The 14,052-nt window shown below is 36.3% G+C and overlaps 1 protein-coding gene across 4 annotated transcripts in view; it reads left to right on the top strand.

Annotated features, from left to right (window-relative positions):
* LOC129270258 (zinc finger ZZ-type and EF-hand domain-containing protein 1-like) overlaps positions 1 to 14,052 on the top strand; it is a 111,191-nt gene that overhangs the window by 46,780 nt on the left and 50,359 nt on the right. For 2 of the 4 annotated variants that reach the window (XM_064105443.1, XM_064105441.1), the window contains exons 30-40: positions 1,774 to 1,946; positions 2,175 to 2,340; positions 4,617 to 4,728; positions 5,543 to 5,688; positions 6,494 to 6,794; positions 7,838 to 7,917; positions 9,714 to 9,801; positions 10,366 to 10,433; positions 10,840 to 10,908; positions 12,394 to 12,485; positions 13,941 to 14,052. The exon at positions 13,941 to 14,052 is cut by the window's right edge and continues 62 nt beyond it. In XM_064105443.1, coding sequence (XP_063961513.1) covers positions 1,774 to 1,946; positions 2,175 to 2,340; positions 4,617 to 4,728; positions 5,543 to 5,688; positions 6,494 to 6,794; positions 7,838 to 7,917; positions 9,714 to 9,801; positions 10,366 to 10,433; positions 10,840 to 10,908; positions 12,394 to 12,485; positions 13,941 to 14,052 — 1,407 coding nt within the window. Of the gene's footprint in view, positions 1 to 1,773; positions 1,947 to 2,174; positions 2,341 to 4,616; positions 4,729 to 5,542; positions 5,689 to 6,493; positions 6,795 to 7,837; positions 7,918 to 9,713; positions 9,802 to 10,365; positions 10,434 to 10,836; positions 10,909 to 12,393; positions 12,486 to 13,940 lie in introns of all 4 variants that reach the window. The other 2 variants (XM_064105442.1, XM_064105440.1) reach the window with 1 other exon arrangement.

The following is a 14,052-nucleotide window of genomic DNA, read 5'->3' as shown; positions in this document are numbered from 1 at the left end:
CACAACTCAGTGACATGCAAATGAGACAGTCGATGATGTCCCCCACTCACTTTTTCTTTTGTTTTCTGTTGTGTGAATTATACAATATTTCCTTTTTTACAGATTTGACAACAAGGGCCTACTTTACTCAACCATATAGTATTGAAATAAAGCTAATTCCACATGTTCAGGGAGGATTTCATCTTTGTTCCACTTGACAATGAGGAGAAAATTAAAATATTTTATATTTCATATAATAAAATACAAAAGAAATAGTGAGTGGATGACGTCATCAGTCTCCTTTTTTTGCATACCGATCAGGATGTGCATATAACTGTTTTGTGAAATTAAGCGAAACTTAAGAATGTCATAACTTATTTTACATCCGAATTTGTCGAAATTTTCAATGTTATGCTCGTTTGATTTTTCTCTTTTTATTCAAATCAACTTTTTGTTGGGGTGGACTTATCCTTTAAGTGTATGTGTGTCTGACTGTTTGTTAGAGTGAAATTATCTTGTGGAATTTGAGCTTCGAGGCTCCTAAGTGTGGCTGTGGAAAGGTATTAACAGTAGTCTTGATATTTTTTCAATTGGCGGATTATTTGTTTGTTTGTTTGTTCAAGTGACATTTTGTGAAATGGATCTGTCTTTTCTACACTTACCTCATTGACTGTAATATGGTTGTGGAGATAAGCAAACTCTACATGCACACATATGTTGACATCTTTCCAAAGCAAGTCATGGAGTCTACTCCAAGTTAGGTATCCTGTCTGTCTTTCTGAGTATCTGTCTCTCAGTCTGTGTGTGTGTTCGACATTTCTACACATCCTTAGACATTGTGGATTTATCAATAAAAATGTCAGGGGGGTCTTCTTTAGACCCACCTTGATATTTTTCAGGATAAATCTGTAACATGAGTAGCCCACCCAATGCCAAATAACCACCCCCCCCAAAAAAAAAAAAAAAAAAAAAAAAAAAGCAGTATCAAAGTAGCTTGGGCTATATAGGGTTAACCAAATGGCAAATGCCTATGCCCCTTCATAATCAGTAATTACCTTCAAATATTGATTTGAAAAAAAAAAATCCAATTTATTGCAGCCTTATCAAAACTGCAGTCATATTTTGCAGTTAGAAAGGCAGTAATCCCAACTTTCCATCTGTTATTGATATTTGGTATAGTATTGCTCAGTGGTCCAAGGCAGTGCCAAGGAAGATATAGTGATCCTTCGGAAATGGCACAAGGAATCGGCTCATAACTATGAAAACATAGGCCTGAATTCACAAAGGTGGTTTTTAAAACCAACGGTTGAACCCATGGTTTATGCATATTTCATATATGTTACGCTTGTTTACCGCGTACATTTAAAAAATGTCCAATGCTGATGCGCGCTTTTTTCACAATGCACCAAATTGACGCCTGTTGCCGTGGTTAATCCACGCTATTTTATTCAGGAGTCCATTGTTTTGAATTAATGAGTCCACTCTTCAAACATTGGACTCATGAATAAAATAGCGTACTTAACCATGGCAACAGGCGTCAATTTGGCGCACTGTGACAAAAGGGTGCATCAGCATTGGACACTTTTTAATATACGTGGTAAATAATTTATACAGGAAATCTGCACAAACCATGGGTTTAACCGATGGTTTTAAAACCGCCTTTGTGAATTCGGGCCAAAGATTTTTACCGACTAATTTACTCTAGACCAATCAGATGCAAGGATTTCAGTAGCATGTGACAGTAATAATGACATACTTTTTTTTCATGAAATGCTCTGTTATTTTTAAATCTAGGATGGCTCACCGGTCCAATGCAGTGCCAAAGAAGATGTAGTCATCCTCAGGAAATGGCACATTGAATCAGCTCATAACTATGACAACAACCAGCATGTTACACAGATCTTCACATGCCCCGGTGCTGACCTCTTTGAAGTGACCTTTGACTCAAAGTGTGAAACAGAAAGAAGGTACAGTAGCCGCTGGACAGGATACATGAAGAATTGCAATTCATGCATTTCATGATACATTCGCCATGCGCAAGTTTAATCTTGTAAATATGTAATTATGTTGATTTATTTTGATAAAACATACCAAAAAAAGTTTGTTATTACCATCCCCTTGTAGTAGCCAGGTGACAGAAATACTCCCCAGGTAATGGAGACGGGTTCAACCATTCTTTATATTGTCTGTTGCAGGTATGACTATTTGGAGTTCACAGACTCCAAGGGTGTGAAGACTCGTTATGATCAGAAAGTTGGCTCAGACAAATGGCCGACGAGTGTCACCTTCAACAGTGGTCAACGTCTTCAGTTCCTCTTCCATTCCGACAGCAGTAACAACTTCTGGGGATATAGCTTTGATGTAAGTTTGATTTTTTGATTGAAGCCTGTCTTCCACTTTGGTAAGATACCTTGTCAGAAATCAGAATCGTGTCTTTGTCAGGGGAAGCCCCCAGGCGGCTTCTCATTACTATTTTGAATATCTGAATATCTTAATAATCCTCACACTTCATTAAATACAAAACAATAGGGAATGCGGTTTATAGTTGGATTCGTAATAAAACATGCAACGACTTTTGACAGGTACCTAAATCTCCTAAATACATATAACGCTATTCCAATTCATTATTATATGAATGCATTTGTCTTTGTGTTTCTGATATCCAATCACCAAATGTGTACGATAACCGCTCAATGAGGATATTATTAAAGAAAAATGAAACATCGCCGTTAGAGGGCGCTAGCTAGATGTCTAAGATTTGATTATATTTGGAATTCTCACAGAGAATCGGCATTGAAAAGAGATACAATGGCCTCTACAGTTATGTTTGGTTAGAATGTTAGGTGACACTGACCCTTTACCAAAAACATTAGCAGGCTTTAAACCATATGGTCTGTATTCTCGAAAGGGCTTTCTATTGTACCTTGGTACAAAACCATGGTCTGTGCAGAGTTTTGTACGTTATAACGGTTATTTCATCACATACACTAAGAAAATTCCAATTGAATAAACACTTTTGGCAAAGGGGCGCTAAAAGGGACTCGAACATAGGAGCCAAAGAGAGTGAAACCCAGCTCACGCTTTGCGATTCGTTGCGATCCAAATTAGAAAGAAATTGAGATAACATTTGATATGGATATTTCAACTTATAAAATCTTACGGATCAGAGTTCAGAATAGTGGTAGGACTACTGAAATCGAAATTCAGTCCAGTTTGAGCCTCCCCTGAATGAATAAAAACAAATTCAAATCCAAATCGTAATGACGTCATCATCACATAGTGCGCGCTGGGCTTAAGCCAAACGATGTATAAATCCACCTGTCCCAGGATGTATGACTCCGCATATGTACGTTTGTAAACTGCATGCAATTCAGATTAAAGCGAGGTAAGGAGCCGACTTAGATTTAAGCCAAAAAGAAAACTGAATAGCAAAGATGGTTAACTATTCTACTTAACCCTCAATCTCCCGGGGTATTTTGATTCTTGTCATTCCCGGGGGGGGGGGGGGGGGGCCATTATGGCCCCCCCTTAAGATCTCAGCCGTGGATTGCGCGATCACAACGAAAATTTGCATGATGGTAGAGAATGACGTAATCTACGCAGTTGCATTGGTAAATTTCACTGAATTCATATATTTTCATTTTATATGAATTAATTATGCTAATTTATTCATGAAATCATACTTTTTGCTCTGATTCACTAAATAAAGCTCCTAGAATGCTATTTTTTGGTGAAAATATTCTTTATAGCATTCCTAACAATTGTGAATGAAAAAATTCTGGTACCAAGACCGAGCTCTTATGTATTTTATTGTTTTTTTAATTTCTTATGTATTTCTTTGTTTTTTTACTTTTTGTTTTTTATTGTTTTTTCGATGGAAATCGTTCCAGACTTAATTCTAATCATAAACAAGACAAAATTAATTAATTTTAATCATTAAAAGTAGAAATAATGATACATTTATGAATTTTGGCCAAATACACAATTTGCATTGGATTTGTACATGAAATCACGTTTATGAGCAATTTTTGGTCTGACATGCACTTACATAATGTTGCGTAATGTCGTAACCGCGTACCCGGGCATCACAAATTTGGTCTCAAAATTTGCGCGAGACTTGAAAGTAAAAAGTCAGTGAGCGGCGGGGTCAAAAAATTTTGCGCAGCAGATATATCGCGAAAATTGTCGAGGGGGGGCCATAATGGCCCCCCCCCCCCCCCCCCCCCCCGGGAGAATTAGGGTTAAGCTAAATACTTGAAATTATGGTATGATTAATGATTTTATTAGCTTTCCTGGGCTCTGTAACACAAAGAGTAGCGATCAATCGCTAAATGGACTGACCAATCATTATCACTGTTACACGTGCATTTGGTTTAAAATACTGACCGGGAACCAATCAGGGTCCGTAACACAAAGGTTAGCGATTGATCGTACGCTTGATTTTCACGATTGATTGTACATTGTAGTCAATGGAATCAATCGTAGAATCGTGTTCTACGATCATTGCTAAGTTTTGTGTTACGGGCCCCAGAAGTGTGTGTTCTTTCATTTTGCTATTCATCGCTAATCTTTGTGTTACGAGGCCCCAGATCTTCATGATGTGACATAAATGCATTTATTTCTTTTTACATAACTAGGTGATAGCCAAGGGCAAGCCAGATGTATCATTGCCGTGGTTATATGATCTTCAGCTAGGATTGGCGAAGCTCATCGGAACCCTCTGCTCTCAGATACTCTCTCTTAAATCAGGTGAGCACGAATAGTTCTTATTTTATTTTTTTTGGTTTATTTTATTTTATTTTATTTCATTTCATTGCTTTATTTTGTTTTATTTCATTTCATTTCCAAGAACGCAATTACACTCATTACAATAGTAAACGTCAGTACATTGAAAATATTCATCATGCAATATTCAGAATGAAAGAGAAAAGAAATACATAGAAAAGAAATCAAATTTCTGTTAAAACACTTTCCTCATTAGCTGGTGATAAAAAGAACATTTAACATTAAAATACAGTTCAAAATTATGAACAAATAACAGATAACAAAGACATTTAAAGACATAATTTGCAAAATTAATGCAGGTCTACAAAATTATAAAGAAAAAAAAATAAAGGAAAAATGGTAGAAAGAAAAAATGAAAGAGAAAAAGAAAAAAATAGTTTTGAACCCCTTAATGCAATATTAAGGGAAATAGTGTAGTTAGGCTGATTTACCCAAATCAGGGCCCCGTTTCAAACTTAATGTAATAACAAATTTGCAATACCAGTTATTTGATTTCGCTATCGAAGAATGGTATTTTGTCTGTTTTAGATTACTAGTATATGAGGAAGCATTAGATCTCACAACCTCGTCCATGATATGGAATATTTCCTCCCCCAACACTGCATTTTCCTCTTTTCGTTTTGTGCACAGTAAAGCTGTGTCATGGATGAGAAATCTCAAACTCCCTAGTATTATCATGCCTGTTGTTGTTTATATAACTATGTCATATTTGAATATGTTGTTGGATGTGTAAACATTACCATATTCATTTCATGAACACACTCATTGCTTTATACAGAGAGACAGATGCGAGAGGAGATATGGGAGAGTGATGAACAGAAGAGGAAGGCTCGGGAGGCCCTCTCATCTCAAAACTTTTTCCAGACCTTATTCAGAGGCGGTCACAACGTCGGCAAACCGCTCCGGTCACTCTCCGGCGAGAACGTGAGTGTAGAAATTGCTCCAGTCGTAAATTATATGGAATCCGTAGGGTAAGGGATGGGAGGGCGGAAGAGCTGTGGTGTAGTGGTTCTTATTCTCCTCTTTTATCCACAGGGTCATGTGTTCAAATCCCACTATGGCCTTGCATCCTTAGGCAAGGCTTTAATCCATACTTTGCTACTCCCCACCCAGGTGCTAAATGGGTACCCGATAGAATGTGAAACTCATTGTAGCTGGTTCAGTGATGTGTGCACCTCATTTGTGACCGGCTTGAATACTCCCCAGGGAGTGAAGGATGTATGTACATTTTGTGCCGTAAGGACTGGTTGATTCTGATGACGGGGGATAATAATGAATCTGTTAAGCACTGAGATACATACAATATACGTCTGAAGCGCATTATGAATAACTAGATTATTATTATAAGGATAGTGATTACATTTTACATTTTAGGTCATTGTTAGATTTAGGTTTGGGGCAGCTGTCTCCTAAGGATTAAAGATAAGTGGTGCAAGTGGGTTTAAGGTCCAATAGCATATAGTAATTTATAGGGATAATGATTGGATTTTAGGTCACTTAGATTTGGGATTTTGTGATTGGATTGTGGATTACAGATTAAATGTTAGATTCAAAGTAGTGATTTGGGTTTAATTTATATCACTGTTTAGATTACGTCTAATAGATTCATTTGTTCTATAAAGGGACATTTAAATGATCTTTCAGCTGTCCTGACTTTACTTTTTTTTTAATGACCGAAAGAGTTATTTTTACCTTCGATGACCTCTGACTTTTAAATCAATATATATAGAGCCTTGTTACCATGGGCAGCAGAGTTCACAAATTCCTGGTCCAGGTTGCCGAGGGAACCACCAAACCCACCCCAGATACATCCATCGCCACGAACAACGAGGATCAGCCAGGTAGCGACCCAGAGACGGATGCTGAAGACATCTTGGTGTCCAAGGCTGTGGATACCTTCCTTGAGGAATGCCATGAGAAGGGACAGACCCCTAACATGGGTGGACCAGTCATTACTGGGACTGTCCATGCTGTATTTGCAGCGCTGCTGTGGCATTCTGGTTCACTCAGGGAGTACATAGAAAAATATGGTGAGTGTAGTCCAGCGCCATGCAGACAGATGTATCAGTGACACAGAAAACTTTTGTTTTGGGGGATGATGAAATAAAACAACAACCTTAATATCTTTGACAAGCTTTCATCCACTCCAAGTGACAAGTCATACACAATGCTGCCTGAGGTCTGTAACTCTGTGTCTCCTGATCACTTGACCAAAGATGGGTGACAGTACATATCCAGAGTCTCTATTTAGTATTGGGTTAATCTTTTTTATCGACAGTTATACTTGTATCAGTTACTGAAATGGCATGGCATGTTTTTTTTATCAAAAAGGAACTTCCTAATCCCTTTCAAGTTCATACTGTTAGTAAGATTAATATCTCATGTGTGTACATTTCATTTGTTTTTACCATTCTAGGTTTCTTATTAATTTTCCACTGGTTAGTCTGTTTTGATTTCGAAAAATATGGTTTAATTGTTCTGTTAATTGAAGAACTACCCCTTCTTCATATAATCAAAGATGTCTACAAATGTAGGCCAAGATTTATTTGAAATACATTTTATAATATCTATTCAAAGGATTTGTGTCAATTTTACTAATTGAATTATGTGAAGATAATAATTTGTAATTAAATGTTCGAAGTTTCTTGACAAAATTAGTATTCAAAATTAGTTGTTATTTTTATACCAAATTAGTGTCCACTCTTACATGTACCTCTTGTGTCTTTCCATCTTTTGACTGGTGCCTGTCCAAACAAGGGAAATAGCCAGTTATTAGAATAATATTGAAAGACACTTTTTCCATGGAAGTTTATTGTTTGAGAATACCTATGTTCGTTGGGGCCAGGGATGATCCTAAATTACTGATTATGTTGTTTGTTTGTACCGGATGAAAATTAAATGAAATAGAATGGGAAGTTTCAAATGTTTTTTTACTCTTTTTGGCTGGTTAATAACCTCTTGATAAGTGACAGCAGGATGAATAAGGTCAGACTTTATTGAGGGCTAAACTACATGCATGAATAACAGCTGCAACAAATTTCCGACTGAAACAGACTTGTTTTCTTTGTTGCAGTTAACGAGGATACATCAGTACCGATCACAGATGACATCCTTTATGCCTTCCGAACAGCCGAAGGGCTCAGGCCATTTCTGGTAAGACTTGAAAATTGTGCTTTAGTTAACTGCTTTGTCAGATCCAATTAAATTGAGTCCATGATATGCTTTTGAATGAATAAATTTGAATATATTCGCTGATTATTTGAACAAATTTGATACTGAAAAGGCTGAAATATATTTTGAAAGATTGTCTAGGTTGACATCATCTATTTGAGTTCAAGTACCAACATACAATTTAACACTATAGGAATTCCATTTGCCTGCATAAATGATGGAGGCACTGTGTCTTTTTGAAGATTATTTTATCATATTGAAATTTCATCCACTCCTCAATATCAGAAGGATGACAGAATTCCCACTCCACTTTGTGTACATCTTACCTGCCCATCACTGTGGCTTATTGAATGTATGCAGGGAATATAATATCCACATTCATTGGAAGGATTTACAGGAAAGACTTGAGTTCAATCCAAATGATTTGTCCGTCACTGCAGTCAGTCAAATATGAATGCCATCTGCTATCATACAGAATGTACTGGTGTATGAGGGCATTGCAAGATAATATTTGATACTGAAAGGGCTGAAATATATTTTGAAAAATTGTCTAGGTTGATAATATCCACATTCATCGGAAGGATTTACAGGAAGACAATGGCCCGAATTCACAAAGGTGGTTTTGAAAACCCACGGTTGAGTCCATGGTTTATGCAGATTTCCTGTATAAATTACGCTTAATTTAGCGCGTATCTGGCACGTGTATAAAAAACAAAATATCACAGTGCGCCAAATTGATGCCCGTTACCATGATTAGATACGCTATTTTATTCATGAGTCCACTGTTTGAAGAGTGGAACAGGCGTCAATTTGGCGCACTGTGACAAAAGCGCGCATCAGCATTGGAATTTTTATACACGCGCCCAATACGCGCTAAATTAAGCGTAATTTATACAGGAAATCTGCATAAACCATGGATTCAACCGTGGGTTTTCAAAACCACCTTTGTGAATTCGGGCCAATTTGTCTGTCACTGCAGTCAATTGTCAATCAATTGCAGATTTCAAGTGCAAATTTGCAATACTAGTAGCTTATTGATTGTATGCAGGGGATATAATATCCACATTCATCGGAAGGATTTACAGGAAGACAATGGCCTGAATTCACAAAGGTGGTTTTGAAAACCCACGGTTGAGTCCATGGTTTATGCAGATTTCCTGTATAAATTACGCTTAATTTAGCGCGTATCGGGCGCGTGTATAAAAATGTCCAATGCTGATGCGCGCTTTTGTCACAGTGCGCTAAATTGATGCCCGTTACCATGATTAGATACGCTATTTTATTCATGAGTCCACTGTTTGAAGAGTGGACTCATGAATAAAATAGCGTGGATATCCACGGCAACAGGCGTCAATTTAGCGCACTGTGACAAAAGCGCGCATCAGCATTGGACATTTTTATACACGCGCCCGATACGCGCTAAATTAAGCGTAATTTATACAGGAAATCTGCATAAACCATGGATTCAACCGTGGGTTTTCAAAACCACCTTTGTGAATTCGGGCCAATTTGTCTGTCACTGCAGTCAATTGTCAATCAATTGCAGATTTCAAGTGCAAATTTGCAATACTAGTAGATACATGTAGATCAATTTTAACTAAATCAAATAAAATTTATACTGTACTTGTTCAAGCAAAAATCAGACCATCAATCAATTGTAAATTTGCAATGAAATACACAACTTTCAATTGATTGGGAGTCCTGAAATTGACTTGCGATCAATTGCAATTTTCTTGCTTTTTACCATTAGTCTTGTGTTCCTTTTTTTCTCTTCACAGGCTAATCTGAGACAGACGTATGTGTACAGTGAGGAGAAAAAGGCCCCTAATAACACACTTAAGGACAACTTCAATCCTGATGAACCTGGTATGTAGAAGGGTGCTATGTCATTTCTATGACGCATCTATTTAATATACGTGCAAGCCATGATCAGACGTTGGATCTTAGTCGGAGTAGAATGCTATTATGCATAGATTAATGTTGAAATGATATTTCTCTTATCATGACCAAGACAAAGGCTGTTTTGGTCGGAGGAAAGGTCGGAGTAGTGCCTGTCTGAAGAGTTACTCTGACCTTTCTCTTTAATACTCAGATACTCCTAGAAACCAATAAGAGTATGTTGGTCTGAGGAAGGTTCGAGTAACTCTGTCCCGACGGGCACTCCTCCGAACTTTACTCCGACTGGGATTCCTTCGACCCTTCCTCCAAACAACCGAGCCTTTTCTTGGTCGTGATAAGAGAAATATCTTTTGAATTTCGATCTATGCATAATAGAATTTTACTCCGACTAGGATCCAACGTCTGAACAGGGCTTTAGAGATCAGGGTGTCTACATGTAAAATGATTATGATTGTATCCTTGTTGATTGCATTCCAGTGCTGATTGCATTCCATTCATTGCATTTAAATGTTGATTGCATTGTCTTTACAGTGAATGTGTGCAGAGCCAAAGCATCTTTTCTTCTGGAATTTCCACCTGTAGTGAAACAAGAACGAAAGGTATGATATTTTCAAATATATACTGTAATTTATTGTTATATTATTGATTACATTAGCATTGTATGTAAACCCCACAAAACGGAAAAAAATACATAGAAACAGTGATTCTTGATACATTTAGCAGTGAAATTACTGTTAATTCATATGCATTAAAGGAAAGTCCATTCTGATGTTTAGTTAGTTCGGGTAACTTTATGATAGAAGCACCATGATGGGGTCAATAATATGTTGTTTTTTTTAGCAAAATCTGATTGGCATTTAGGAATTTTTTTACCTTTAAATAAAATACAAATCGGCATTGCAGACTTTTCCTTATACACTAAATTCATCTCTAGCCTCACATAATTACCAGTCTTCACTGTTTGTTGATTTGTTGTTTTGATGACCATTATTTTCTTCTTAGAAGATCAACAAAAGTCTTCCACTGAGGAGTCTGTCGAATGCAAGCACTACTGCAGACTTTGAAGGTTTTCAGGTAAATGTTTAAATTCATTTACTTTTCCCCATCATGAAAGGTCAAGTCCACCCCAGAAAAATGTTGATTTGAATAAATAGAGAAAAATTAAACTAGCAAAACGCTGAAAATTTCATCAAAATCAGATATAAAATAAGAAAGTTATGACATTTTAAAGTTTTGCTTTTTTTCACAAAACAGTGATATGCACAACTCAAATGAGACAGTCGATGATGTCCCTCACTCACTATTTCTTTTGTTTTTTATTGTTTGAATTATACAATATTTCATTTTTTATAGATTTGACAATAAGGACCAACTTGACTTAATCATATAATGTTAAACAATGCTCATTCCACATGTTCAGGGAGGAATTAATCGTTGTTTCACTTGACAATGAGGAAAAAATATAATATTCCCGATTTCATATAATGAAATACAAAAGAAATAGTGAGTGGATGACGTCATCAGTCTCCTCATTTGCATAACCACCAGGATGTGCACATAACTGTTTTGTGCAATTAAGTGAAACTTTAAAATGTCATAACTTTCTTACTGTACATCCGATTTTGATGAAATTTTCAGTGTTATTGTTGTTGGATTTTTCTCTTTTTATTCAAATCAACTTTTTGTTGGGGTGGACTTGTCCTTTAACATGCAAAAATAAAAATGGAAACAGCTACATACAGTTCTGTACTCCCAGCCTCCCCCCCCCCCCCGCAAAAAAAAAAAGATAAGGGGAGGAGGAGAGGAAAGAAAGAAGTACAATAAGGAAATCACTGGGTTGATTTTGTGTATTTTGTTACATGTACATGTATGACCTTCTCTTCTCCTGCAGAAAAAACATCAAAGATTTTCAAAGAACCTTCACCATCCCTGGATTCGAGTATTGGATTTTTCCAACGTGAAAAGAATCACTTAATTACCTTGGTTATTAAAGAATGTAATAGTTAGTACAGTTCTACGATAACACTATGCTGCTGTAGAAAGGATTAACATATTTTCAAGGAGAGATTGCAAAATGATATTGCAAATTTTTAAACAAATATTACTCTCTTTGAAGCATGGGGAAGAAGGGGACAATGTCCTTTGGTTATATGAGTTATGAATATTCATTTGCATTGTTACACCAGGACATGCTAAAAAGGAATTTTTTTTTAATACATGAAAAACAATAACATCATTATACATGTACTATTCATATTTTTTGAGGGACTTAAGAAGTACAAGCCTTGCTTTTATTCAGGTTCCCCCACATTTGTTTTCACAGAAACTTTTTTCCGACTTATTGTACTTAGTCATTGAATACTTTGTTATTTTTCTCGACATGTTCACTTTTTCAACTTTATATTATGTACTTCAATTATTCTTTGTTTATCATGTATGTTTTATTCTGCATTGTAAAAGAAAACAAGAGTGGAAAAAATAAATTCAAATAAAAAAATCAAAAGGTTAAAGAAGAATTTCATTCTGTTACCATTATTCTCTGATTGTTTTCTGGTGTAGGGTCCCGCTGAGGAAGAGACTATTTTGAGGTACTACCCAGAAATCAAGCTGGTCCTAGACTTCGTTAAGAACCCACACCTTGATCACATGAGGTAAATTACTTTGAATGACCTTTTTAGCTGCTGTCTGCAAGAAAGCTGTATTAACATGTGATTGATTCTCGTGGCATTTTGCAGGTGGCCTTCTTGCATGCAGCTGACACAGTTACATAATAATAATAATATTAATAATAATAATAGGCTTTTATATAGCATCATCTATCTACAAGTAATCTATTACGAAGGCGTTGTGGTGTGTGCCTGAAATCCAAGCAATTGATGCAGAGGTTCGAGCCCTGGTCACGACTTTTGGATGGTGATGTTAAAAGACAAGTCCACCCCAACAAAAAGTTGATTTGAATAAAAAGAGAAAAATCCAACAAGAATAGCACTGAAAATTTTCATCATAATTGGATGTAAAATAAGAAAGTTATGACATTTCAAAGTTTTGCTTAATTTCACAAAAGAGTTATATGCACATCCCTGTCGGTATGCAAATGAGGGGACTGATGACATCACTCACTCACTATATCTTTTGCATTTTATTATATGAATATTTTAATTTTCTCATTGTCCTGTGAAACAAAGTTTTATTTCTCCCTGAACATGTGGAATTACCATTGCTTAACATTTTATGGTCCAGTCAAGTTGGTCCTTTTTGTCAAATCTCTAAAAAATTAAAACATTGTGTAATTCAAACAATAAAAAACAAAAGAAAGAGTGAGGGACATCATAGACTCTGTCATTTGCATGTGACTAAATTGTGCATATAACGATTTTGTGAAAAATAAGCGAAACTTTAAAATGTCATAAATTACTTATTTTACATCCGATTTTTATGAAATTTTGAGCATTATGCTTGTCTGATTTTTCTCTATTGATTCAAATAAACATTTTTCTGGGGTGGACTTGACCTTTAAAGGTCCCAGATGTAAATAATCATATTTGATTGATACACATCAGACAAAACTCAATAATAAACGCACACACATGCACGCTATTATTATTACTCCTGCTGTAGCTGGAGCTGCCTTCAAGTGCTCAGTGCGTTCAAGAATTTATCCTGCTTTGTACCCATTCACCTCACCTGGGTCTAGTGCCGCACAATGCGGTTAAATTTCTTAGTGAAGGAAAACACGCCATGGCTGGGATTCGAACCTATGTCCCTCTGATCGAAAGACGGGAGTCCTAACCACTAGGCAACAATGTCCCCACATACAAATTGTGTACAAAAGTCATACCTTATAACAACAATATCAACATAAAGCAATAAAGATACAGAAGCCAAATTGCCTCAAAAATTGCCACAAAGTATCCCCAAGTTGCCAAGAATCCACATAATTTGCAATTGGGTTAAATGAGAAAAAAGAGGAAATTTTGATGAACAGAGGAATATGAAATACCTCCAATCTGTACAAGTATTTAAAAAAATATTTTCCCATACAGCTGTAATACTGTTTTCATGGTTTGTTCAATTACATTTAATTTTTCTTTTTGTGTAATGTCTAGGGTGAGGTCAATCCTTCAGGTCAGGGAGCAGAGTGCCAAGGCTGTATCAGAGGTTTACAAGCTAGCCAGTCAGTTCCTCTCGGCTCACAACAAACCACACATATTCCAGTCA

This window comes from Lytechinus pictus, chromosome 10 (assembly GCF_037042905.1).
Source record: "Lytechinus pictus isolate F3 Inbred chromosome 10, Lp3.0, whole genome shotgun sequence".
Classification (NCBI taxonomy): domain Eukaryota; kingdom Metazoa; phylum Echinodermata; class Echinoidea; order Temnopleuroida; family Toxopneustidae; genus Lytechinus; species Lytechinus pictus.
Note: the sequence above shows the minus strand (reverse complement) of the source record. Positions and strands in the feature narration are given on the sequence as shown.